This window comes from Ursus arctos, unplaced genomic scaffold (genome assembly GCF_023065955.2).
Source record: "Ursus arctos isolate Adak ecotype North America unplaced genomic scaffold, UrsArc2.0 scaffold_15, whole genome shotgun sequence".
Taxonomy (NCBI): Eukaryota; Metazoa; Chordata; class Mammalia; order Carnivora; family Ursidae; genus Ursus; species Ursus arctos.
Window position 1 is genome coordinate 28,528,419 of NW_026622819.1, and position 27,511 is coordinate 28,555,929.

Here is a 27,511-nt window from a genome sequence, read left to right on the forward strand (position 1 = left end):
CCCCTTTTTCTGCTTTTCCAGTTTTAGGGTATTGACTTGTTTTAAGCTGACTGCCCTCATGACCAAAAATTGTAAGTGAAATTTTGTTACATGCAGATGACCACATCCATAGGCTGAAAGGATACAGTTTTGTATATCTTTTTTTAGAAGTAAGAAAACCTTTCTCAAATGTTCCTCCAGCTGACTTCTCATATGTTATTGGTTGGTATTTGTGTGGAACATTAGTTCCAAAAAACAGCCACTGGCAAGAGCAATATAGTTGACTTGGAATCAGGCTTTACCCTTCTGGGCAGTGAGGGGCCCCCCATCTGCTGAAGCACCTGCTACCTCTTATCTGGAGAAAATTGTGGTTTTTCTTAGCAAGGGAAAAAGGAAGAAATGGCTGTTGTATAGGAAGCTAATAATGTATGCCTAGGTATTGTTTACTGATTAAGGTCAGAAATGCCCCAAGACCAGAGCCTAGGATCAAGTGTCCAAGTGTGGTTTCACCCCCCAGCCTCTCCCCTCCCACCCTGGAGAGTATGGAGGGATTGACAGGAGAAGCAGGATGAGGGTAGGAGCCATGCAGGCCCCACTCTTCTACATTATCTTCCTTATTTTTTTTCAGTCTTAGCATCAGAGTGCAGAATTATCTAACCCAACCACCTTAGCCCAGGGGTGAGCACAAAAAATGTCAACATGAGCTAGAGCTATAGTGTTTGCCTGTAGAGCTTTTTTTTTTTTAAGACTTTATTGATTTATTTGACAGAGACAGAGAGCAGAAGCAGGTAGAGAGGCAGAGGAAGAGGGAGAGGGAGAAGCAGGCTCCGTGCTGAGCTGAGAGCCTGATGTGGGGCTCTATCCCAGGCTCCTGGGATCATGACCTGGGCCAAAGGCAGACGCTTAACCGACTGAGCCACCCAGGCGCCCCTTCCTATAGAGTTTTATTTTCCCTGTTTGAAATAAAAGGCTGTCTAGTTACTTGTTGACATATATTTGTTATCTCCTTGTTTCTTATTCTCCATATCCTATCAACAAAAGACCCTAAAGAGTACAACATTCCAATTAATAAGTGCCTTTTGATACTGTTTAACTTTAGGTGTGTTGCTTTTCATTATTAAGAAAAAATAGTGATGATTATCTCAGGTTATTGAGATGGTGGCAGTTGAGAACCAGACTATTTATATAATTCATTTCCTTCCTGTGTGCCCCCCAGTTGTACAGAGACATTATCAAAGGAAAAAGATCAAATTTCTTTGGATAATTTTTCCCCCCATGGTACATAACTCTAGAAATCTGAAATTTTCTCATGATTTTTGTGGGAAGTCCCTGACCGTATATCCAGTGGGGGAAATTCAGAAATGAACAAAATTCTGAGTTTATAGTTTAAAACATTAAAAATAAAAAGTGCAATTACCTAAAATCTTACCTTTGAATACTATTTACTTATCACCTTCCACATCTTTTTATTTATTTTATTTTATTTTTTAAAGATTTTATTAATTTATTTGATAGAGAGCAAGAGAGAGCAGGAGCAGGGGGCAGGGAGAGGGAGAGGGAGAAGCAGACTCCCCACTGAGCAGGGAGCCCAACTCAGGGCTCAATCCGAGGATGCTGGGATCATGACCTGAGCTAAAAGCAGACGCTTAACCAACTGAGCCACCCAGGTGCCCCTCTTCTTATTTTTTAAAATTTTTATTTATTTTTTAAATAATCTCTACACTCATCATGGGGCTCAAACCTGCAACCCTGAGATCAAGTGTCACATGGTCTACCAACTGAGCCAGTCAGGTGCCCCCTTAGATAGTGCAGTGTCATTCATATACTATTCACATGGTAATTTTGCTTAGCATATCTGTTATTATTTTCCCAGATTTGTTATTTTCCATCACTATTTTTATTGGCTGTGTTTTAATTAATTAATTAATTATTTAAAGATTTTATTTGTCAGGGAGAAATACAGAGCACAAGCAGGGGAAGCAGCAGGGAGAGGAAGGAGCAGAGTCCCTGCTGAGCAGGGAGCACGACTGGGGACTCGATCCCAGGACTTCGGGATCATGCCCTGAGCCGAAGGCAGATGTTCAACTGACTGAGCCACCGAGGTGTCCCTACTGGTTGTATTTTATGTTGATACACAGTAGTTCAGTTATTTTCCCAATTTGGGTATTTAGGTTGATAAGTTTTTGTTGTTACTGGTACCACTCTAAATTATTACATCTCTTTGACTATATTAATTTTTAGCCTTTATTAATCCTGACAAATTTTGAAGTCTTAACTATTGGAATTTTTTTCAAATCTTTTCAGAAGCAAGAGAAAAAGAGGAAGAAATGAACAGAGAGAAAGAATTAAGAAGGCAAAATGAAGATAGTGAACCAACATCTTCGGGCTCACATGTAGTCGGAGACTGCTCGAAATCATCTTCCAGGTGCTTGACTTTCTCAAAAAGATTCTTTTAAACTATCATTCCCATTTAGGTGTTTATTCTTAGATAATTGCAACTGGTAGTTATTGCAAAGAAAAAAAGAGAGGATAAAGACTGATTTTGTTCTAAAAAACTGATTTTTTCTTTTTAAAGATTTTTAGTTCTAATTAGAGGTCAGCAGGTAAACACTATCAGATTTTGTTTTCTCAGAGATATGAAGCAAATGGCAGCTTCTTTTGTTGGTCACCACAATTACTGGGCACTGGCACTGTGGGAAGCAGTCTTTACTGGTCCTGAGAAGGGACGTGGTGACCCTTTTCCTTGGGGGGAGAAAGCCCATGATTGAAGTCTCTTGAAATTTTGTAAACCAATACATGTTTTTAAATAAATAAGAAAATACATGTTAGTTAAGGACTTTTTTTTTTTTTAAAGATTTTATTTATTTATTTGTCAGAGAGAAAGCAAGAGAGAGAGCATGAGCAGGGGGAGGGGCAGAGGGAGAAGCAGGCTCCCGGTTGAGCAATGAGCCTCTTGCTGGGACTCCATCCCAGGACCCTGGGATCATGACCTGAGCCGAAGGCAGAGGCTTAACTGACTGAGCCACCCAGGCTTCCCTAGTTAAGAATTTTTAAAGGCCCTTTTGCCAGTGGCTTTCATTTATTAGGAAAAAAAGTAGCTGTAAAAAATATAGTCAGGAGAAAACTGTTAAATGACTTTTTTCTTCATTGAGGCATCTTGAAGTTTTGTAATTTTTGCATAATTTTAATTGCCTTAAGGCTATGCATTTTTTCTTGTGATTTTTATGTCTTTAAAAAAAATAAATCTGATTATTTCTTTCTCCACGTGAATTTGGACCTCGTAATTTTTATGTATATTGATAAACTTGTTAGATTTGATATTTTTTCTCATTTTCTAGCTTTTTAAAAATTTTTAGTTATATCACATTTCATTGTACGAACATTTTTTCATGTTTTTGATCATATTAAAGTTTTTAGGATCTATTTCTTAGGCAATTATTTTTCCTCAAATAGGAGATTATTACTCTATTCTCTTTTTTCTAGATTTTATAAAAATTACTTTAAAATTTTAAATGAGAAATTATTATGAAGTACTTAAGACTTCAAAAAGATTAAGAACTGTACTCACTAGACAACTTAAGAAGTAGGCTTTTACAGTGAACACTTCTTAGAACTGCCTTCCATTGCATCTCCCTCCCTTCTTGGCAGAAGTAGCCAATCTTCTAAACTTAAATTTTTTTCCTGTATCTCTTTATAATGTTATAATATGTTTCTGTATCCCTAAGACATATATAATATTGTTTTGCATATTTTAAGACCTTTCCCCTTATGTGTCTAGTATAGCATTTAACATACTATGTACTATCATGTACTGTTTTTGTTATGTGTTCTTGTATAGGATTATGGACACCGTAAGGTCAGGGATGTTTTTCCCCTTAATTAAGCAAAATGTTTTTGCTATGAAGTATTTCATACATATAAAACTCTAGATATCCTACATTTAAAGAGAACAATGAAGTAAATACCCATAGTGTAGAGCTTTACCAGTGTGTTTGAAATCCTCTCTCTCTGCTCATATTTCTCTCTCCTCCACTTTATCTTTCCTTCCTTTTTAGTAGTTTTATTAGATATAAGTATATTCCTAAACAATATGTTTTATATGATTTCTTATTTTATATTGATGCTGTTAATGCTGTCATGAATGTGTTTTTTCAAAAAAAATTTTTTTATTCAACAAGATTTTTTTTTTTAAGGGGGTGGGGAGGAGAGGCAGAGGAAGAGGGAGAGAGAAAATCTTAAGCTGGGCATGGAGCCTGACACAGGGCTCAGTCTCACGACCCTGAGATCATGACCTGAGCTGAAATCAAGAGTTGGACACTTAACCAACTGAGCCACCCAGATGCCCCAAAAGATCTTTCATTTTTTGTTGTTGTTGTTTTTAAAGTAGGCTCCACACCTAGTATGGAGCCCATTGTGGGGATTGAATTTATGACCCTGAGATCAATACTTGAGCTGAGATCAAGACTCAGATGCTTAACCAACTGCGCCACACAGATGCCCCACAACAGGATATTGTTGAGATTCATTCATGTTGACAGATGAGGCTATAGTTCATTCATACTCAATGCCATTTGATTTTCCTTTTAGAAATATACTACAATTTTTCCAATTTCTAGTCAATTTAGATTGCAGTTTTTCTTTTTTTTTTTTTTTTAAGATTTTATTTATTTATTTGACAGAGAGAGAGACAGCCAGTGAGAGAGGGAACACAGGCAGGGGGAGTGGGAGAGGAAGAAGCAGGCTCCCAGCAGAGGAGCCTGACGTGGGGCTCGATCCCAGGACTCCAGGATCACGCCCTGAGCTGAAGGCAGACGCTTAACGACTGAGCCACCCAGGCGCCCCTAGGTTGCTGTTTTTCTGTGTTATTATGAAATATGTTTTTAGTGACTGCCTTGTAGCCATCCTCTGTTTGTTTTTTTTTAAAGACCTTATTCATTTAATTGAGAGAGAGAGTGTATGAGCGGGTGGAGGGACATAGGAGAGTGGCGAGGAGCAGAGGGAGAGAGAGATCTCAAGTAGACTGTGTACTGAGCATGGAACCCAGTGTGGGACTCCATCTCACCACCCTGAGATCATGATCTGAGCTGAAATCAGGAGTAGGATGCTTAACTGACTGAGCCATCCAGGCACCCCATCATTCTCTGTTTTATATGTATAAAAGTTCCTCTTTCTCCCTTCCTTCCTTCCTTCCTTCCTTCCTTCCTTCCTTCCTTCCTTCCTTCCTCTTTCTTTCTCCCTTCCCTCTTTCCCTCTGTCTCTCCTCTTTCTTTCTCTCTCTCTCTTTCTCCCTTCCTCCCTTCTTTCCTTTCATAGAAGTTATTGAATACACCACAAGGGAGCAGTAGGCAGGGCAGTGATGGAGAGACTGCTGTACAAGTTTCTTTAGAGCATATATTTAGTAGTAGACTTGTTAGGCCTTTGAGTTAAGTACATATTTATCTTTACCAGATTTGGCTCAATATTTTCTAAAGAGTTTATATCCACCAGCAGAATGGAAGAGTTCCTGTTGCTCCACATCTTGCCACCACCCATTATTGTTATACATTTGTATTTTTGCCAATGTGATGGTTGTGAAGTGATACCCTTATGGTGTTGATTTGCATTTGCTGGTTACCAGTGTAGTTGTGCATCATTTTAAAAGTTTTTTTGTAATATATTTTTTCTTTTGAATACAATAAGAACTGTATGTTCTGCAAGATTTTTCTACTGGGTTGCTTGAGGTTTATTATTATTAATTTTTATTTTTCAATGGTGTTTTTTAAATGGAAGTTTCCAATTTTGAAGTATTCTAGTTTATTAATCTTCTTTTGTGGTGTTTTTGTGTGTGTTTCTTTTTAAGATTTATTTATTTATTTATTTGAGAGAGATATTTATTTGAGAAAGAGGGAGCATGCACTGGGGAAGGAGCAGAGAGTGAGGGAGAGAAGCAGACTCCTCACTGAGCTGGGAGCCTGATGCAGGGCTAATCCCACAACCCTGAGATCACCCAAGCGGAAATCAAGAGTCCAGTGCCCAACAGACTGAGCCACCCAGGCACCTCTGTAGTGTTTTTGTGTTTTAAGAAATGAGTCCTTACTCTGAGATCATAAAATAACTTCTGTTTTTTTTCTAAGATTTTATTATTGGGGCACCTAGGTGGCTCAGTTGGTAAGTGTCTGCCTTCGCCTTGGGTCAAAATCTTGGGATCCTGAGATCCAGCCCCTCATGGGGCACTCTGATCAGTGGGGAGTCTGCTTCTCCCTCTCCCTCTGCCTTTCCCCCCTGCTCATGCTCTCACTTGTGGGTACTCTCTCCCTCTCAAATGAATAAATACAAAATCTTTAAAAAATGATTTTATTTATTCATTTGAGAGAGAGCATGTACCCACATGAGTAGGGGGAGGGGTAGAGGGAGAAGCCGACTCCCTGCTGAGCAGGGAGCCCAAATCCCAGGTCTTGACCCTAGCCCGTGGCAGATGCTTAACTGACTGAGTCACCCAGGTGCCCCAGCTTCCTATGTTTTTTTCCTAAAGTTTTCAAGTTTTGTGTATCATATTTAGGTCTTTAATTAATGTAGAATTGCTTTTTGTGGATAATGGTGAAGTTGTCATCCAGTTTTATTTTTTTCTTCATATGGGCAATCAATTTTCCCAGCCCCTTTATTTTTGATTTTTGAAAAATTTTATTTAATAGACTTCATTTTTTAGATCAGTTTTAGGCTCATAGCAAAATTGAGCAGAAGGAACAGAGGTTTTTTCCATATACCTCCTGCCCTCCTGCATTCATAGCCTCCTTTATTTTCAGTGTCCTCCACCAGAGTGGTACATTTGTTACAATTGATGAGCCTGTGCTGACATGTCATCATCACTCAGTATCCGTAGTTTACGTGACGGTTCACTCTTTGATGTTAAGTCTGTGGGTTTGGACAAATATGTAATGACTTGTAGCCATCATTATAGTATCATTCAGAGTAGTTTCAGCGTCCTAAATATCCTATGTGCTCTGCCTATTCACTCCTGCCTTCTCCTGACTCCTAGCAACCACTGATCTTTTATATTTTTATTGAAGTAATTTATACACATTACAAAATCAAACATTATAAAGCTTCGTTTTTCCCTGTTCATAGTTCTTGCTTCCCAGAGAAAACTATTTAAAAGTTTTTGTTTTTCATCTTTTATTTACCTTCATATTTCTAAATCGTAACTTTTGTGTCTGGCTTCTTTCACTTTGTTAAAGATTTTATTTATTTGAGAGTGAGTGAGAGCACAAGTGGGCCAGAGGGAGAGGGAGAAGTAGGCTCCCTGCGGAGCAGGGAGCCAGACGCAGGGCTTGATCCCAGGACCCTGGGATCATTAGCTGAGCCAAAGGCAGTCACTTAACCGACTGAGCCACCCAGGCACCCCTGGCTTCTTTCACTTTGTAAGATGTTTTCAAGGTTTGTGTTTTATCAGATCTTCATTCCTTTAAGTGGCTGAATAGTGTTCCAGTGTATGTATACCACAATTTGTTTATCCATTCATTTGTTGATGAACGTTTGGATTGTTTTCACCTTTTGAATACTGTGAATGCAATGAACATTAGCGTACAAGCATATGTTTTTGAGTCTTTGTTTTTAATTCTTTTGAGTATATACTTAGGAGTGGAATTTATGGGTCATATGGTAATTTTATGTTTAACTTTCTTTTTGAGGAATTGTCAAACTGTTACACAGCGATCGCACCCTTTTACATTCTTAGCAATGTATGAGGATTCCAGTTTTTTCACATTCTTGCCTTTAGTTATTTTCCATTTTGTTATGTTTTTGTTGTAGTCATCCCAGTAGGTATGAAGTAGTATCTCATTGTAGTTTTTATTTTCATTTCCCTAATATCTAATGATGTTGAGCATCTTTTGTTGTGTTTATTGGCCATTTACATATATTCTTTGGAGAAATAACGAAGTCTGGTAATCATTGTTAAGTTGGATTGTTTGTCTTTCTGTTGTTAAATTATAGGAGTTCTTTATATATTCTGGTTATTAAACTTATTCTGTATATGATTTACAGATATTTTCTCCTCTTCTGTAGATTGTCTTTTCACTTTTTTATTTAAGATTTTTTTATTTGTCAGAGAGAAAGAGAGAGAGCACACAAGCAGGGGGAGCGGCAGGCAGAGGGAGAAGCAGTCTCCCTGATGAGCAAGGAGCCCGATGTGGGGACTTGATCCCAGGACCCTGAGATCATGACCTGAGCCGAAGGCAGATGGCATAACCGACTGAGCCATCCAGACGTCCTGTCTTTTCACTTCCTTAAATATTTTTTTAAAGTAAACTCTATGCCACATGTGGGGCTTGAACTTACAACCCCCAAGATTAAGAGAAACATTCTCTACCAACTGAGCCAGCCAGCACCCCTGTCTTTTCACTTTCTTAATAATGTACTTTGATGCATTAAAGTTTTTAATTTTGATGAAGTCCAACTTACATATTTTTTCTTTTTGTTGCTTATGCTTTTGGTACCATATGTAAGAATTCATTGCTGAAGTATAGATTGTGAGGATTTCCCATTGTTTCCTTTCAAGAGCTTTATAGTTTTATTTAATTTTTTTAAAATATTTTATTTATTTGACAGAGAGAGCGAGAGAGAGCACAAGCAGGCAGAATGGCAGGGAGAGGGAGAAGCAGATGACCCACAAAATAGAGAGCCCGATGTGGGGCTCGATTCCAGCAGCCTGGGATCAAGACCTGAATCAAAGGCAGATGCTTAACTGATTGAGCCACCCAGGTGCACCAAGAGTTTTATGGTTTTAGCTCTTATATTTTGGTCATTGATTCATTTTGAGTTAATTTTGCATATGGTGTGAGGTAGGAGTCCAACTTTTTTTTTTTTTTTGGTGTGGCTTTTGGCTTATCTTGGTGATTCCAATGTGGAATGTAAGGTATGATTCCAGGATAGTTCTCTTTTTTATTTTATGGATGCTCAGCAGTCATTACATGGTGATCATCTTCTTCACTATCTTTAAATGCATACTTGTTTTATATAAATTATTTCTTATAATTTGAATTTGGTTCTGGAATTCCTCTTCTCTCTTGGCTATATTTCATTCAGTCCTATGTATTTTAAATAAGTTTCAGGTTAGTTTTTTTCCTTTGTAGCATATTAAGAATCTGTTTCACAAAGCATACAAATAACTTTTTTTCTTCTTCTTTTTTTTTTTTTTTAAGATTTTATTTATTTGTCAGAGAGAGAGAGCACCAGAAGGGGGAGCAGCAGGGAGAAGCAGGGTCCCCGCTGAGCAGGGAGCCTGATGTGGGACTCGATCCCAGGACACTGGAATCATGACCTGAGTTGAAGGCAGACACTTAACTGACTGAGCCACTCAGGCATCCTGAGATTTTATTTTCTTAAGTAATGTCTACACCCAGTGTGGGGCTTGAACCCACAACCCTGAGATCAAGAGTTGCATGTTGCACCAACTGAGCCAGCCAGGCACTCCCACAAAGCATACAAATAATTAAAAAGAAATCTACAGTGTTGTTAAAATTTGGTGTAGAGGAAGTCCATCTAAGACTACCAATTTTATTGGCTTTAAAGAAATAGTGTATGGATGGAAGTTACCACTTAAACATCAAATACTGGAAAGAAATATGTCATTTATTCTATGAAATATAGGATAAATACTGATATACTCCAAATCTAAAGGAAGGAATCATTTAGACATTTGCATTTCCTTTAAAGAAATTCGTACCAAGGGCACCTGGGTGGCTCAGTTGGATGTCTGCCTTCGGCTTAGGTCATGATCCTGGGGTCTTGGGATTGAGCCCCGAGTTGGGCTCCCTGCTCAGCAGGGAGCCTACTTCTCTTTCTCCCTCTCTCTGCTGCTCCTCTTGCTTCTGCTCTCTCTCTCTCTTTCTCTCTGTGTCAAATGAATAAATAAATAATAAAAGAAGAAATTAGTACCAGAAACACTGAATTTTGTTTATGAATTAATTTCTGTATTGAAATTGTATAATTACATATTTAATGCTTAGCTAAACTCTCTTTTGAAAAGTCAGCGGAGGGGCGCCTGGGCAGCTCAGTCAGTTTAGCATCTGCCTTCAGCTCAGGTCATGATCCTGGGTTCCTGGGATCGAGCTCCATGTCAGGCTCCCTGCTCAGCAGGGAGTCGGCCTGACCCTCTCCCGCTGCTGCTCCCCTGCTTCTGCTTTCTCTCTCTCTTTCTCAAATAAATAAAATCTTAAAAAAATAAAAAGTAAGCTGAGAAAAATAAGAGGTTTTGACTCCTCTGTTTTCTCCTCAGATACATGTTGTTTCTCAGGCTCTGGGTCATATTTTGGTACCACATTGAATTAAAGCGTATCTTAAACATGGAATGTGTTCTGTTTTCTGTCACAGACATTTTTGGACATAATTTCATGGACTTTGTTTTTCAGAAGTTGAAAATATGTTAAAAATTGTTTATTTTTTTGACTTGTGTGCATTAGAAGTGAAAAGACAGAAATGGAACTAGAAGCTGCATAGAAGCTGATACATTCCATCCAGTTTCGTGTCAGTATTAGGACTGTATAATCAGCCATGAAATCAACTTGATCATTAGTTCTCCAGTGCTTGCTTCTGAACTAGTTAACTCATTTAAAGCATAGGTGCTAAGGATTAATAGTTTAGTTTAGAGCTCTCTGTGCTCTGAAAAGTTTGCATTAAGAAAGTCTGTGATTTCTAAACTAGTATAGTTGGGAATTTGTGACTTAATGACAAGGGGGAAAATTTTGGAGTATGAGTACTTTAGTAAAAATCTATGCGGTCATTCAACTGTTATTTATTGAACATCTGTTGTGGGTTAGGCACTGCTTTAGGCATTGGGGCTACAGCAATTAGCAAGTCAGATGAGATCTCTGAGCTCATTGTTGTGGGGTATCTGAGGAGACGGATAACAGATTATAAACAACTGAGTAACCAATCAAATAAGATAGTTTAGTGAGGTATGTGATAAAGATAATCAGAGTAAGATAATGAAGATAATGGTGACTGATAGGGGTGTGTTTGAGAAAGTTTAGAAAGGGGGTGCATAAGGCCTCTTTGAGGAGGTGATATTTGCCAAGACCTGAATGAAGAGAAGGAGGCCATTCAACAGTCAGTTCCAGCAGAGGGAACTGCAAGGGCAAAGACCCTCATGCTGGACCAAGCTTAACCTATTGAGTTTGAAAGAAGGCCTGTGGGGCTGCAGCACAGTGAGCTAAACCATTGCAAAAACAAAGAGAAATTCTCTTTGTGGAGGTTTGCTTGGTCCAAACAAAGGTAGGAACCTTTGTATATGGATAACATGTATGTAAGTATGTATTCCCTTCAGTATTGAATTTAGATGAAAATAAAAAGAAAAATTCCATTTTTTTTCTTCAGTGGGTATTGAGTGCCTATTATATGTCAGGCATTATTTAGGTGCTAGAGACAGCAATGAATACAACAGAAAGAAATTTCTGCTTTCATGGAACTTACATACTAGAAATATTTTAGTAGAGGGCAATGACTTTGAGTTTTAGAAAATATTTGATGTATTAATTGATGTAATTAGGAACATAATTCTCATCCCTTTCAGATAGGGTAGGAGGGATGGTGGATGGTGGTGACTTTCAGAATGCCTAGAGGTGTGTGATAAAGACCTTAATGAAAGTGTGTAACAGTTCACAGATGTGCTGGGTAGAAAAACAGTTGAGAATCAGTACAATACTGTCTAGAGCAAGATAGTTTTAGAATCCAAGGATGCTACATACAACATTTTAGCAACTCAGCAAACTTGAATTAAAACTGAGAAATAATTTGTATTTCAGAAAATATATTGAAATGTTTGGGAAGTAATATTAACTTTCTTACATGGCTGGCTTTATATGCTCCTGTGGTAAACAGTGATTGGATTCAGATATAGTGAACAGAAGCATTGGTTATCTTGGGGGTTTTCTTTCTTATGGATGTACTATTTTGTAGTTTTTCCTCCACGTTTCAGTTCTGTTGGCTCTTTATGAGTGAGGATGCCCTAATGGGCCTCTAACATATAATTGTTGTGACTTTAATTTATGTTTAGGTTAAGATAAGTAGATAAATGAAACTTTTTACTTTCTTAAGATAAAGTAATATCTGAGTTATACCTTTAATGTTTGAATTACAAATTTTAACAAATTACACACTAATTAATTAAAATAAAAACTCAGTTGTTAAAAGGAGAGGCAGGGTTTCCTGGGAAATCAGTATATCTCTAGAGTGTGTTTTTTATTGCACCAGAGGCAAAGAGTTTCTGTTTCTGTATTTTCTGTATTCTGTATTCAGGGATACAAGCAGCAGTGAGAGTGAAGAGAGTTCTGATTCTTCCGATGATGAGTTAATTGGCCCTCCATTACCCCTTAAAATGATGCAAAAACCAAGTAATCATATGGAGGAAGATATCCTCGGTCCTTTACCTCCACCTCTTTACGAAGAAGTAGAAGATGATGATGATGATGATGGCGATTCAGAGGAGGAGGAAGTAAGTATTTCAGTAGTAATGTAACAATTCATTGGAGTAGTGTAGGGATCAGTTCCCTGCTAACTGTTATTCATGAGTGAGAGCAAATAAACAACAGTTTTGGGTTTACTACTGATAGCCCTTGTTGAAAGAACTCTAAAGGATGTACTTCAAGAACAAGGAACTATAACCCAGAAATAATAAATGGGCACCAGGAAGCAATGTCTGAAAAAAAAGGAGTTAATTAATAGACATTTTGTTAAATCTACATAAGCATTGAGTATAAATAATGGTAATGAATAAATTTAGGGGGCTTTTTAAAAAAGATTTTATTTATTAGAGAGAGAGTGAGAGCGAGCTTGTGTGCCTCAGTAGGGGGAGGGGCAGAGGGAGAAGCAGACTCCCCACTGAGCAGGGAGCCCCACATGGGGCTCCATCCCAGGACCCACGAAATCATGACCTGAGTCGAAGGCAGCTGCTTAACCAACTGAGCCACCCAGGTGCCCCTAGGGCACCTACTTAGGGGGATTTAAAAACAAAGTGAATCTAAAATTATTGTGAGCAATAACGTGGAAGATAGGACAGTGGACTCAGTTCATTCTGTTTGAAGTCCTTGTATTATTTGGGAAGAGGCTAGAGCTATTAATTAACTTCAGATAGTTTAGTATGCAAGTTATAATTTTAAGAGTTTAGTATGCAAGTTATACTATAGTATGCAAGTTTAGTATGCAAGTTATAATTTTAAGAGTAATTGCCCAAAGAATAGAAATAAATTGTATAACCTCAAAATAGTAAAAGAAAACATAAAGAAAACCATTGGTATACTTTGTGTATTTGACACCGGAGTGGGTCAATTTTTAATACCATCCTCCTCTGTGATAAATTATTTTCAGTAATATTATAAGATAAACAAATAATGATCAGAAAAGAAACAGCTTTTGCAAATCTGTCAGTGACTTCACAAAATGGGCATTCTCTGCATATTCTTGTTCAATACCAGTATACCAAATTTATCAATCTATGTTAATTAGTAGTTAATCAAGGAGAGCTTTTTAAAGATTTTTATTTATTTATTTTGGAGAGAGAGCGAGCATGTTAACAGGGGGAGGAGTGGAAGGGGAGGGAGAAAGAATCTCAAGCTGGGTCCATGCTGAGGGCGGAGCCCAACATAGGGCTTGATCTCATCACCCTGAGATCATGACCTGAGCTGAAACGAAGAGTCTGGCGCTTAACCGAGTCACCCAGGCGCCCCTGATCAAAGAAAGCTTTTATTATTATTATTATTTTTTAGGATTTTATTTATTTGTCAGAGAGAGAGTGCGTGAGAGAGAGAGAGCACAAAGCAGGGGGAGTGGCAGGCAGAGGGAGAAGCAGGCTCCCTGCTGAGCAAGGAGCCTGATACAGGACTTGGGACTCGATCCGATCCGAGGACCCTGGGATTATGACCGAGCCGAAGGCAGTGGCTTAACTGACTGAGCCACCCAGGCGTCCCCAAAGAAAGCTTTTAATTTTAATTTTTTTTTTAAAGGTTTTATTTATTTATTCGACAGAGATAGAGACAGCCAGCGAGAGAGGGAACACAAGCAGGGGGAGTGGGAGAGGAAGAAGCAGGCTCATAGCGGAAGAGCCTGATGTGGGGCTCGATCCCATAACGCCGGGATCACGCCCTGAGCCGAAGGCAGATGCCCAACCGCTGTGCCACCCAGGCACCCCTTTTAATTTTAATTTTGAAAATTTTTTTTCACATGAAACATGAGATGTGTGTATGTGTGTGTGTGTATGTGTGTACACACACCTGTGTACATGTGTGTGTGTGCACATGTATTTGAAATTTAAAAAAGAGGCACATAAGGATAAATTTGGTAGTTTCATTAAAAATCTTGTTTCATGGGGCACCTGGGTGGGTCAGTCAGTTAAGGGTCTGCCTTCAGCTCAAGTGATGATCCCAGCATCCTGGGGTCGAGCCCTGCATCGGTCTCCCTGCTCAGTGGGGAATCTGTTTCTCCCTCTGCCTCTCCCTCGGCTTGTGCTCTCTCTCTTGCTCACTCTCTCTGTCTCTTAAATAAATAAATAAAATCTTAAAAAAAAGAATCTTGTTTCATAATAGATTTCCTGAAATTGCAGTGTTGACCATTTCTTTTTTAAATTTTGATATCAATTCTAGTGGCTTTTAATACCTGTTTTCACTAAAATGTCTTTTCTAGGAAAATATCATTTTGTAATATATTTGGTAAAAATCAGAAAATGGCTAGATTTTGGTAAATCTTGTCATCAAATGATGCGCTTTAGAATGTTTTTGGTGAAAACAATTCAGGTATTCAAACGTTGGTTGCCCTTTTGAATTCTTCTGCCAGCCTAGTCTTCCATCTTTTGTTTTTTGTCAAAGAATGACATTCAAGGATTAACAGAATGGGAGATACTCAAGTATTGCTTCTTTAATATTTGGTTTGTTTTGGATCTGCTGTTTAAATGCAGAAATGTGTGGTACAACAAGGACTGGAGATACGAAACTACCCTTGAAGTAAGCTTGAATGATTCTGAACCTCTCAAAACATGATTTGTAAACACCTATCAGAGTACGTCTGTGCACGTATGCGGTGTAGACTGTGTAACTGGGAGTTCTGTAAATTAACTTCAGGAAGAATACAATGTTTATTGAAAGAATAAAAATATGCCAGTTTGAAGCTTACATGTATATTATCAAAACTCAACACTAATCATAGTGAAAACAAATTTCTAATCTGACATTTTTAGAATTGCCAGCAAATGGTGGTAATGAAAAACAGACTCATCTTTGGTTGATTTTATTATTGTTTTAAGGCTTTTTTTTTTTTTTTTGATTTTATTTATTTATTTGAGAGAGTGGAGAGAGAGCACAAGCAGGGTGAAGGGCAGAGGGAGAAGCAGACTCCTCGCTGGGCAGGGAGCCTGATGCAGGGCTCAGTCCCGGGACTCCAGGGTCATGACCTCAGCCGAAGGCAGACACTTAACCAACTGAGTACCCGGGCACCCCTGTTTTAACGTTCTTTACAGAAAATGCACCCCCTTATTGTGTGCACCACTTCCACTGCAATATTCTTAATATGCCATTGAAGAAAACTCAGTCATTCCAGTAAAAGACAGAAAAGGAGAAAAAAGAAGTAGAGGAAAATCTTGGCAAATAGAGATTAAAAAAAATAAGGTGGTAGGCATGAATACAGATATATCAGTATTTACAATAGATCTAAGTGGACTTGCTGCTTGAAATTCTCAGATTAGATTTAAAAATTCAGATATATTCTGTTTATGAGTAATACGCCTAAAATCTAATGACCTGAAAGGTTGAAAGAAAGAGGAATAAAAAGTACCGGGAAAATACTAAGTGAAAGATAACTGATTAATCTTATAAAATTAACTTAAGACAAAATAATCTTTAAGTCCTAATTAGTCTAATTAGCTAAATGAGTGTCATTACTTAACGTAAAGGGAACAATTTATCCTCCAGGAAAATTTGACATTCCTTAACCTCTGAATTTAACACAATATATTTAAAACAAAAATTGACAGAATTTATGAGGAAGAGACAAATCTACAATCATAAGGGGAGATTCAGAAATTGTTACGACAACAGTAAGAGTATAGTAGTAGTGAACAATACAAATGCATATGTTTTTTCCTACTGAACATATGTAGAACCCTTATCTAATATTTTCTTTTCAAGCACATATGGATAAATCAGAAGTAAGAAGCAGCTCACATCTAGGTCACAACATGCTATGGACATGAGATGTACTTAATTATTTTGGGTAGTTCACGAAGTAGATAATAATGTAGGTTGATCATGAAATGTGAGAATATTGTGAGTGAATGTTGTGTGCCCTCAAAATTCTTATGTTGGAAGCCCTAACCCCCAGTTTGGCTGCATCTGGACATGAGACTCTTTGGAAGTAATTAAGGTTAAATTAGGTCATAAGGGTGGACCCTGATCTTACTGGTTTAGTGTGTTTACAAGAGCCAGGTCTGCATATAACAAAGCAAGAAGGTGGGCATCTACATTCCAGGAAGAAAGCTCTCAACACAGACCAAATTACCTTGATCTTATATTCTAGCCTCCAGAACTGTGAGAAAATAAATTTCTGATGATTAGCCATCTAATTTGTGGTATTTTTTTAAGGTAGCCTGAACTGATTAATACAGGTTTGCAAGGCTGACAAGAGGCTGGGGAACAGAGAATGGAAAAAAAGAAGGGTTTTGTGAGCAGGCGGAAAATTGCTATAGTAAAGGCTCAGATGTATGCAAGTACATGTTATGGTGGTGAAATGTCATGTGATTAGTGCATGGCTGAGTTTTCTTATTAGGGATAAGTGGAAAGATGAGACTGATGAGATCAAATCCAACATCAGTACACGGAAGAGCAGCTTTCTGGAGGGCGTGGAATTCAGATGAGCCACGTAGAGGGTTACATTTTGATGAGCATGGTGGGGGTAGGCCACATCCTGTCTATGAAGGGTAAATGGCAGGAACAAAGGCACAATTTACAAGATTAGATTTCAGATGATGCAAAAATCAACTTGCCTAGAATAGAAAGTTGATAAAGAAGATCAGACCTTTGACATGGAACTAAGTGTGAGTAAACCCAAAGTGCAGCTATGTAGACAAGTAAAAATATGCTTGGGTATGGGACTCGGAAGCTCGTTTGTAAGCTTTAGCCTTTCATGGCTGTAATTGAAGCATTTCAGGAGACTGAATAACAGTTTTTTGGGTGTATTTTTGTTTGTTTTCTGTTTTTGTTTTCAAGATTTTATTTATTCGAGAGAAAGGGAGAGAGTGTTTGAGAGAGAGAAGGCAAGCATGGGGTGGGGGGGAGGGCAGAGGGAGAGGGAGAAGCAGTCTCTGGCTGAGCGGGGAGTCTGAGGCTCGATCCCTGAGATCATGACCTGAGCAGAAATCAAGAGTCAGATGCTTAACTGACGTAGCCACTCAGGCGCCCCTGTTATCTGTTTTTGTTTTTGTTTTTTAAATAAGATTATATGCATTGAGTCTTTTGAAAGAAAATTGTTAAGTCTTTTTATGGGTGTGCCCTTTTTTGTTTACATAGTAAAAGAAAATGCTGATAAAATAATATGCAATGCAAGGTTGTTGAGTGTTCCCATAACAGCCTTAATTTTAAAGTGTGCATTAATTGATAATTCAGAGTTTATGAGCATTGTTAATGGACTAACTAAAACTTTGGAAGGGAGACAAAACAGGAGTGGGGGATTTCTTATGTCTGTTCCAATTCTCCTTGTCCCTCTTTTGGATGTGTATCACAACCAGCATTTCCAGGGCTAGGGCAGAGATGGTGGGTGAAGCCGACAGTTTGGAAATTTGGAAATGTTGTGAATGTGGCTTTGCAGTGGCCTTCTTAGACTGGATAAATTACATTGGCCTTGAATGGAGTCCTTCAGTTTTTAGACTGTGGCTTTATAGTAGTAGAGGGGTGGCAACCTTAGGCTGTTTTTTTAGGTTCTGAGTAAAAACTTTTCTATACTTGTATTTGATATGTGGGATATTGGCAGCCTTCTGGAGTCAGGGATCATAGGCAAGGGAAATCTGCCATTACCATCTTGAACATGAATGTTGTGGGATCTAGACAGACAAATTGGTATGATTTATTATAGTTTATTTGCATAGCAGTGTTTGGCCTTTGTGTCAACACTGAGTTCAAATGCTTCTGGCCTTTGAAGGAATCTTGTTTTTATGGTTGGTTAGACTTAGGCCTAGTAATTCTTTGTTGATTCAGAAACTGAATTTAGTTCTTTCGGGCAATCAGTTTGGGGTAATGCTAAGCAAAATTATAGGAGATTGTTTTATAAATCAGAATGCTAGCTATATTTTTACAATTTGGGATATATCAGAATTGTCCCTCCTCTCCTTGATTTCCTCTCCTTTTTTCTCCCATGCTTCATTTCATCACTGCGAATCTTTTGTGCCTTTTGTTTCCTTTTGTGTTTTCAGCCTTTTCCTTTTTACTAGCTCTTGGCTTTAAGCTTGCAAATATACTAAAATCTTCCTTTAATTCAGTTTTCCCTTCAAGCTACTGTCCAGTTTCCTCTTTCTCGCCACTGTTTCAAAAGCAGTATCTGTATTGCCACCTCTGCTTTGTCACCACATTTTCTCCTGAAATCTTTGTCAGATTTTGCCCTTATGATTTCACTGAAACTGTCCTCCCAGAGATCCTCACTGACAAAATCAAAATATCCAAATCCAAAGGCCTTTTCTCTGTTCTCATTCTGTACTTCTGCAATATTGGACAATGTTGATTTCTTCTTTCTTGAAACTCTCTGCCATTTATTTATACTATTGGTTTGCTGCCTCTCTCTTTGTTTATTCAATAGCTATTTATTTAGCACTTTTTATGAGTCAGGTACTTTCCAGGTGTTGGGGACATGGCAATGAATAAAGCCAACAAATCCCTGCTCCGATGGTGCTTACATTTCTGCTAGAGTCTCTTACTATTTCATATTTCCTCACCTTTCCCCACCCATAAGTATTCCCTGAGGATCCGTCCTTGCTTGCCTTGTCATTTCATGTTTGGCCTGGTTGGAGTTCCTACATCTTCTTGTCCTCATGACTCCTATTCACTGAGAGCAGCTGGAAGCATTGCCCCATCTCCTTTGCACTTCAGATCCAGCTTTCTAATGACTCATGAAACATGTCCACATTTAAGCTCCAACAGTATTCTAAATTCAACTTCTAAGATCAAACTCAGGCTTTTATTTTCTCCCACTTAAACTTTTGCTGAAGCCACTTAGCTTGTCTCTTTGCCTTTAGGATCCTCTGTTCAATCCCTTTTCCTCACTGCTTTAAGATTAAACTGTTTGTAACACGAGTCATATTGCAAATAATAGTACTCATTCCCTAAATGAGGGAAAATAAACCACCACAGCAGGTAGGACTCCATTTGAGGATTCCTGAATACAATTTGATTATTTTGTTGCTCAGAAACTTGCAAAGCACTATGGCTTTTTAGAAAGACATTCTATTTAGGAGGAAAGCAGCCAAGCTCACATACTTGACTGGCTGAATATTTCAGTAAGTATTATTGAAATTAATGGAAAAATATTTTTAAAATAACTTTTTTTTTTAACCCAGTGGTTCTTAGAATGTAAGAATCATCTTTGGTACAATTAAAAAATACATATGCTTAGGCTTTGTAATCTGAAGATGGATTCAGTAGGCCTGGGGTGGATCCTGCCCCAATACCTGTAGTCTGTGTTGTAACAAAAGGCTCCACAGTAAGCCTCTTCCCAGTTCACCTGTTGCACTACCACTTCCCTGTCTGCTGTGGCTGCTTACTTAAATAGGTTAACTATATTAGGGTACTTTTGTACGTTTTGGTCTGTATCATGTATCATGGATATTTAAGGACTTGGGATATTGCTTACAAAATAACATTTCTCAAAAAGAATTATATGGTGTTGCTGCCTTGTTTCTCTGTGATAGCGAAGCCACTTTGCTTTCACACAAGACTTATAAGAATATTCTTTCTCCCAAATAACTTAGAAGTAACATTCATTTTGATTATTATTTTGCAAAAAATATTTCTTCCATAATACGTGGTGGTTGATTGTCTTTAGAGGTGTTACTGTTAGTTGTTTTTGAGAAAGACGTGAAAGAGATGGTAAGCTCCTAACCTTTTGTATCATAGCCATTTTTAGATCTTTTTCTGCTTATCTTGAATTATACCTATTAAATCATGACCATCATGGTCTGTGAAGGACTATGAATGAGGAAATAGTCTAGGAGTTGAGCCAGTAGCTCTGACAGTTGTTTTTATTATTGAAACTATATATCTAAGTATTGAGAGCCTTAAAAATCTTATTTCCTTTAATCTCAGTAATATTTCTTCTGGGATTCTAACCTGAGAAAATTTGGAAAAAGCTTTATGCCCGAAAATGTTTATCACAGTACTATTTATAATAATGATTTTAGAAAGTGTTCCATGGGAGTGGTGGCTTGGGGCACTGGATCTCCTATCTGTTTTTATTTGAGGGAACTGATGAGAGCATGTCCATGTCACTGGTGGTACCAGGAAACTGACTTCTTGTCTTAAGTGCACTTCATGTATTTCTAATAAGCTGACTTTCCAGAAAGTGAAATTTATTCTGGCTTTTGAAGGCAAAATATAAATAAATTTTATAATTTGTCAAAAAAAAGTTAGGTTTGTGCTATGTTGGGCATGCTCAGAGCTTTCTCTTGTCAGAAAGTTTCCATGTCTAAAAATGTTTGAAAATAACAGACATGTGTGAAGTATTAGAATAATTAGAAATAATGTGAATACATGTAACAGGAGGAAAGACAAGTAAATTGTTGTGTAGTCATAAAATACTATGCAGGCATTGAATGTGTTTAATAAGACCTTTCAATAGCACTAGGGAATGATGTAAAACTGTCTAGACAGTTTGATTTCAAAAATTTAAATGATGCATATGCATGGAAAAAAGTATTTACATTGGTTGTTTCTGGATTGTGGGAATGAGGACTTTTTTGGGTTTTTTTTTTTCTGCCTCACACTTTTCTTTTCTAGTTTCCATGTTGATCATAAGTTGTGCCTGTGATTGAAAACAAATAATAGGGTTACATTCAGTTAACGTTCCTTCATTGTAAGCCAATTAAGATCTTAATTTAAAAATTAGAATAGATAGGGTGATGGGCATTAAGGAGGGCACTTGATGTTAATGCAAGTGATGAATCACTAAATTCTACCCCTGAAACTAATAATACACTCTGTGTTAACTAAATTGAAGTTAAATAAAAAACTAAAAAAAATTAGAACAGATAGAGAAAAAACTCCAAACAGAATAATACTGAACATGAATATAAAATAAATCTTAAGTACTGTGAAAAAGTTCCTATCTTATCTTGTTCCAAAAAGGATTTAATGAAGTGAAATACTATGGGAAAGCATAAATTAGGAAGAATGAAGGGAAATAGAAAAGTAAGGAACATAAATAAAATTAACATAAAACATAGGAAGCAGAGTTCTAAATATTTGCTAATGGGTAGGCCACAAAACCTAGTCAGCATCATTGGTTACTCTCTTTCCCTCCTGCCCCACATCCAATTCGTTACAAGTCTCATTAGCTCTATCTTCAGCCAGATCGCTCTTTTCTGTCCATCTCCATTACTACTACCTTAGTGAATCCAGTATCACTCCAACAGCAGTAGCCACTTAGATTGTCTCCCAGCTTCCACTGTTAGCTGGAGTATTGTAGTAATCCAGGCAAGAAAAAGAAGTAACATATAGATACAGGGAAACAATATAGAGTAGTGTTTAAGAGAGTGAATTTTGGAGCCACATGGAGCTTTCACTTTCAAGCTGTGTGACTTTGGGCACATTACTTAACCTCCCTTGTGTCTTTCCTCCTCTGTAAAATGGGGCTAATAAAATACTCAACTGGATTGTGTAGATGATTCAATGAGTGAATGAATGTATTTGGAACCCTTAGAATGGTGCCTGTTATTTGTCATTATGGTCATCTATTTTAATATATATAGCAAAAAGTGAATAAAAAACGTTAATTTCTAATAAAAACATCTAAAAATGAAACTAAGTGGAAACTTTTTTACCTTATTAAATAATTCATTCATGCTTCCTACCAGCAGCCAGTGTTATAAATCATTAAGCATTAGAGGATTCCCTTTAAAATCTAGAATAAAAGATGGTAACTGTTGCATTATTATTCTTTTATTATTTCTATTATTTCTATTGTTATTATTTTTGCCAATTAAGTCAAATTGAAATAATCAAAATTGCATATTAGAAAGGAAGAAGTAAGATCATTGTATTTAGTGTGACTCTACCTAAAATAAAAAAAGAACTAATCAAAACATTTACAATAGATTAATTTATAGTACTCAGTTTATTTTATTTTATTTTTTTGTGTGTGCAGTTGAAAGGGTTAATGAAAAAAAGATACCTGTTTCACAGCAGGAACAACCACAATGGTGAATTAGGAGTAAGCTTAGTGAAAGGTATGTCTGAATATAAATAACAGTATAAAGCTTTTCAGTACAAAAAAGAATTTGAGTAGATAAGAACCATTAAAAATCAGTAAATATTTCTCATTTTTCCCCCACAGAGATTAAATTATTTGCCCAGTTTGCTTATTTGCTCGCTTATCTGGCTGTTAAGTGGTAGAGTTGCTATTTAAACCCAGGCCATCTATGCTTTTAACATTACTATGCTACCTCCCTTACTTGGAAGCTGTGGAGTTGGGCTGTGAGCCCATTTTAAGGGGCCAACCTAGATATCAGTTAGTACATTACAGTGGTCCTCCCTTATCTGTGGGGGATGCATTCCAAAACCCCCAGTGGATTCCTGAAACCAGAGATTGTACCAAACCCCGTGTGTGTTTTTTCCTATATATCTATGCCTGTGATAAAGTTTAGTTTATAAATTAGGCACAGTAAGACATGAACAACAACTAATGATAAAATAGAACAATCATAACAATATAGTGCAATAAGAGGTTAATATGGTCTCTATCGAAATACCTTGTGATGATGTGAGATGATAAAATGCCTATGTGATGAGGTGAAGTGCGGTGAACGACATAGGCTTTGGTGCTACAGTATGTTAGGCTACACTTGGCCTTCTGACCATGGTTGACAGTGGGTAATGAAACTGGAAAAGGAAACTATGTGTAAGGGAGGACTACTGTATTCTGTAATTTGGCTGATGCTGACAAAATGGAAAATAACAGTGGTTTAAACAAGATAGAAGTTTTTTCTTTCTATCTCACATAAATGCAGTCAACAGTTAAATGGACCAGAACTAGTTTGCAGGTCCAGGGTACCACAGAGTAGCTTGCTTTTGTCCTTTTGTTCTGCCATCCTCAATAATGTGGGCTTCAAGATGTATGCTCAAACTGTAACCATGATTTTTGCATTTTCGTCAGCAAGAATGCAGAAGGGATGAAGAAGGCTACTGATTTTGAACTTAATCTTTTACATGAGAAATATAATATTACTTTAGGAAGCTAGGATTGTAGCTAAAATTCAGTGCTTCCATTAGAAAGGATGGATGATATGGAGAGCGGGGGGAGCCACTTAGCAATTCTGTAGTGAGCATAAATTTATATTCAGTGTTTGGTGCTTTCAGTTATAGTAATGGCGAGCAGTTATTTACTTTTTAGAAAAAAATTTTAGCCATTGTGAATAGTCCTTTACTATTGTGTGATATAGACTCTACTTGATTTTATTTTGTTCGTTGTAAAAGTATTATAGCTACTTATCTCCAAAGGAACAAAAGATGTAAAATTTATGGGTACTAATGTAATCTTTAAACTCTTAGAATTTGATTACTGTATTAGCATGCATGAATTTCTTCCTTTTCTTTCTTAATTTTCTTTTCTTTTTTTTAATTTTTTGTATGTGTAACGTCCTGCTGTTTAGTTATTGTACTGGTTTTTCTTAAGAAATGAGTTGCTGTCTTTTTGGCTCATTTTGTTAAAGAATCCCTAAAACTAGCCCTAAGGTTAGCCCTAAGATATAGTCAAGTTCAACTATGTATTTGCCAGGTTCATTTATTTTTATTTATTTTAATTTTTTAAAAGATTTTATTTATTTATTTGACAGAGAGAGAGCCAGCCAGAGGGAGAGGGAACATAAGCAGGGGGAGTGGGAGAGGAAGAAGCAGGCTCCCAGCAGAGCAGGGAGCCGATGCGGGGCTCGATCCCAGGACCCTGGGATCATGCCCTGAGCCGAAGGCAGACGCTTAACGACTGAGCCACCCAGGCGCCCCTTCCAGGTTCATTTATACAGAGAATTATTGAAATACTCATAAGGGAAATGGAGGTATAGAAATAGACTTAAAAAAAAAACTTTATAGAAAGATTCCTTTTTAAAACATTTTAACATTTTAAAAATACTTAAAAATATGTTTTTTTATTATTTTTTGCCTCAAAAAGTGACATTTATTCAAAGAAGAAAAAAATGACAAGATGTCCATCTTTTGGCTCCCTTCTGTCCCCCATCCTGCTCCTCTTCAGCTCCTCCACGGTCTGAACCCAGAGTAGGGCTAGGTAGGAGGACAGCTACTCAGATGAGGTCAGCAACACTGAGGCGCATCTCCTCACTGGAGGTGTTGTAGAAGGTCTTGATATCTTGAAGAGTCTTCTGTCTTCTTCTGTCACCATGTTAATAGCCACACCCTTACGGCCAAATTGGCACCATGACTGATTCTATGGATATCGTTTCCCTATTGGTGGGAAGGTCATAGATGATAACTAAAAAAACCTGCTGCACATCAGTGCTCTGGCCTAGGTCATGAGAGAGGACAGCTTCAGCGTGTGAATGAGAAAAGGACGCGGTCTATCCAGAAGAGATTGAAGTATATGTGTAGGCAGCCAAAGGAACACAAAGAAAGCAAACATCCCCTCTCCTCCAACAACCAAAGGCATGCCAGATTTTATTCCAAGTTGCTACTTCCTGAAGAGGGGCGGGAGCAGGCCCTTTGGAGAGGGAATCACCTTGGATTTTATAGAAGGCTTCCTTAACAGAGAAAGTACATTTTATTTTTTAATTCATTATTTTTAAAAATATTTTATTTATTTATTTGACAGAGAGAGAGAGAGCACAAGTAGGGAAAGCATCAGGCAAAGGGAGAGGGAGAAGCAGGAAGCTAAGCAGGGAGCCTGACGTGGTGCTTGATCCGGATCATGACCTGAGCTGAAGGCAGCAGCTTGACGCAGCCACCCAGGCGCCCGTTTTAATTCATTATTTTTAGTTTTTAAATTTTATTTTTTTTAACCTTAGGCATGAGTTATTTATTAAATCTCAATTTTTTTTTATTGTGGTAAAACACATGTAACAAAATTTACCATCTTTTTTTTTTTTAAAAGATTTTATTTATTTATTTGACAGAGAGAGACAGCCAGAGAGAGAGGAAACACAAGCAGGGGGAGTGGGAGAGGAAGAAGCAGACTCCCAGCGGAGGAGCCTGATGCAGGGCTCGATCCCATAACGCCGGGATCACGCCCTGAGCCGAAGGCAGACGCTTAACGACTGAGCCACCCAGGCGCCCCCAAATTTACCATCTTAACCACTTTTAAGTGTATAGTATAGTAGTGTGACCTGTATCCACATTGTTGTGTAACAGATCACTTAAAACTTTTTCATCTGGCAAAACTGAAGCTCTACACCCATTAAACAACTCTACTTTTTCCCTACCCTTTGCCCCTAGCAAGTACCATTCTAGAGAAAGTGTATTTTATTTTATTTTATTTTTAAAAAGATTTTATTTATTTATTTGCCAGAGAGAGAGAGAGCAAGCACAAGCATGGGGAGCAGCAGGCAGAGGGAGAAGCAGACTCCCTGCTGAGCAATGAGCCCAACGTGGGACTTGATCCCAGGACCCTGGGACCATGACCCGAGCCAAAGGCAGATGCTTAACTGACTGAGCCACCCAGGCATCCCAGAAAGTGTATTTTAAATGTTTCAACATAGGGATGCCTGGATGGCTCGGTCGGTTGTGCTTCTGATTTCAGCTCCGGTCATGATCCCGGAGTCCAGGGATTGAGCCCTGCACAGGGCTCCCTGCTCAGCAGGGAGTCTGCTTCTCCCTCTGTCACACACACACACACACACACACACACACACACACACACTCTCTTTCTCTCTCTTCCTCAAATAAATAAATAAATAAATAAAATCTTTAGAAAAAAAGAAATGCTTCAATTTAGGGAAATATGCCTCTTGAGTGAAGCAAGTTATGCCTGTAAACAAAATTAGCAATTTTTCCTCAATTGCGTGTGTGAGCACGAACGGTGGGGAGTGGCAGAGGGAAGAGGGAGAAGCCAACTCCACTGAGCAGGGAGCCAGATGCGGGACTTGATCTCAGGACCCTGGCATCATGACCTGAGTCAAAGGCAGGTGCCTAACTGACCGAGCCACCCAGGAACCCCTCCTCAGTTGTGTTTATGATTATCATTTTTTAAGAGGAGTTTTACCTCCTTCCTGCTCTCATTTCATTATTTTCCACAACTGGTATATAATTCAGTTCCCATTTAGCACTGGTGGTATCAGTAATTCAGGATATATTTTGTAAGGACATACCTAATTTTCTACCAGTATAGGCTAATATATGGAAGTTCTGATTTTTAAATATATCAGACCCCACCAATTCCTGTCTGCCCATTAATTCTCCCTAACAGAGTTTCTTGTTGGTACTGGTCAAAACTTTAATGCTTCCTTCCCATTCCTCTAGTTCCTGCTTGTGAAAATTCTGTCCAGCCTTTAGGGACCATTTCAAATGTGATTTCCTCCATGCAGCCTCTCCAGATGCCAACTGCATGTTTTACTTCCCAGGCTTGGTTTCTGCCTTCCATAGCAAACACAAACTGTTTTCCTTTTTAATTCATTATTTGTGTGCTTGTCTTAACTCCTCTGCCTCCACTTTGCAATCATTTGTAATGATCTCAAGTATAGGGACTTGTATATAAATGGTTCAGTAATTTTTAAAAAACTCTTAAAACCTCTGGTGTAGTGTCTTTATATAGTACATACAGAGTAAATATTTGTCAAGTGGATGGAGTGTATTTGGCTTTTGTAATTGAACAGTTCATTTTATGACATTTGAGAGTGTTCTCTCTTTGTGACTTAGCAATCCTTAGTTTTTACATGGAAGATGGAAGTAGGGATCAAGGAATGAACAGAGGAAATATGAGTATAGAAATGTATAAAGATACCTATTTCTGGAGGAACCATTATATTTGCCTTGTCCTAAGTTTACAATTTATTTTTTATTATTTTTAATCTAAATTTACAATTTAGTTATACAATAGTTTAATAATTATAGGAGCTGCTCTATGAATCAAATGACACTAATTAGTAATTTAGTTTTATAGACCATAATCACTTAATGAACCTACCTGTCAAACGAGGCAAAAAAAGTTATAGTTTTCTTTTCTTAAAACAGTCTGACAAAAAGGAATTGTGAATTGCTTTTATTGAGGTGTAATTTATATATGATAATGTGCACAGATCTTAAGGGTTCAGTTTGGTGAGTGTTGATAATTGTATATTTTGTGTTTAGGCACCATCCAAAACAAGATACAGGAC

General features: G+C 37.8%; 1 protein-coding gene and 1 non-coding gene across 3 annotated transcripts in view; one reads left to right on the plus strand and one right to left on the minus strand.

Annotated features, from left to right (window-relative positions):
* The window catches only part of WDR70 (WD repeat domain 70), a 299,029-nt gene that overhangs the window by 11,567 nt on the left and 259,951 nt on the right, over nucleotides 1–27,511 (plus strand). For both annotated transcript variants that reach the window (XM_026506841.4, XM_048224312.2), the window contains exons 4-5: nucleotides 2,284–2,404; nucleotides 12,253–12,448. In XM_026506841.4, coding sequence (XP_026362626.3) covers nucleotides 2,284–2,404; nucleotides 12,253–12,448 — 317 coding nt within the window. The remainder of the gene's footprint in view (nucleotides 1–2,283; nucleotides 2,405–12,252; nucleotides 12,449–27,511) is intronic.
* On the minus strand, nucleotides 24,787–24,928 carry LOC113260982 (small nucleolar RNA SNORA67). Its single transcript, XR_003318202.1, has one exon. It is a non-coding gene; the product is annotated as a small nucleolar RNA SNORA67 (small nucleolar RNA).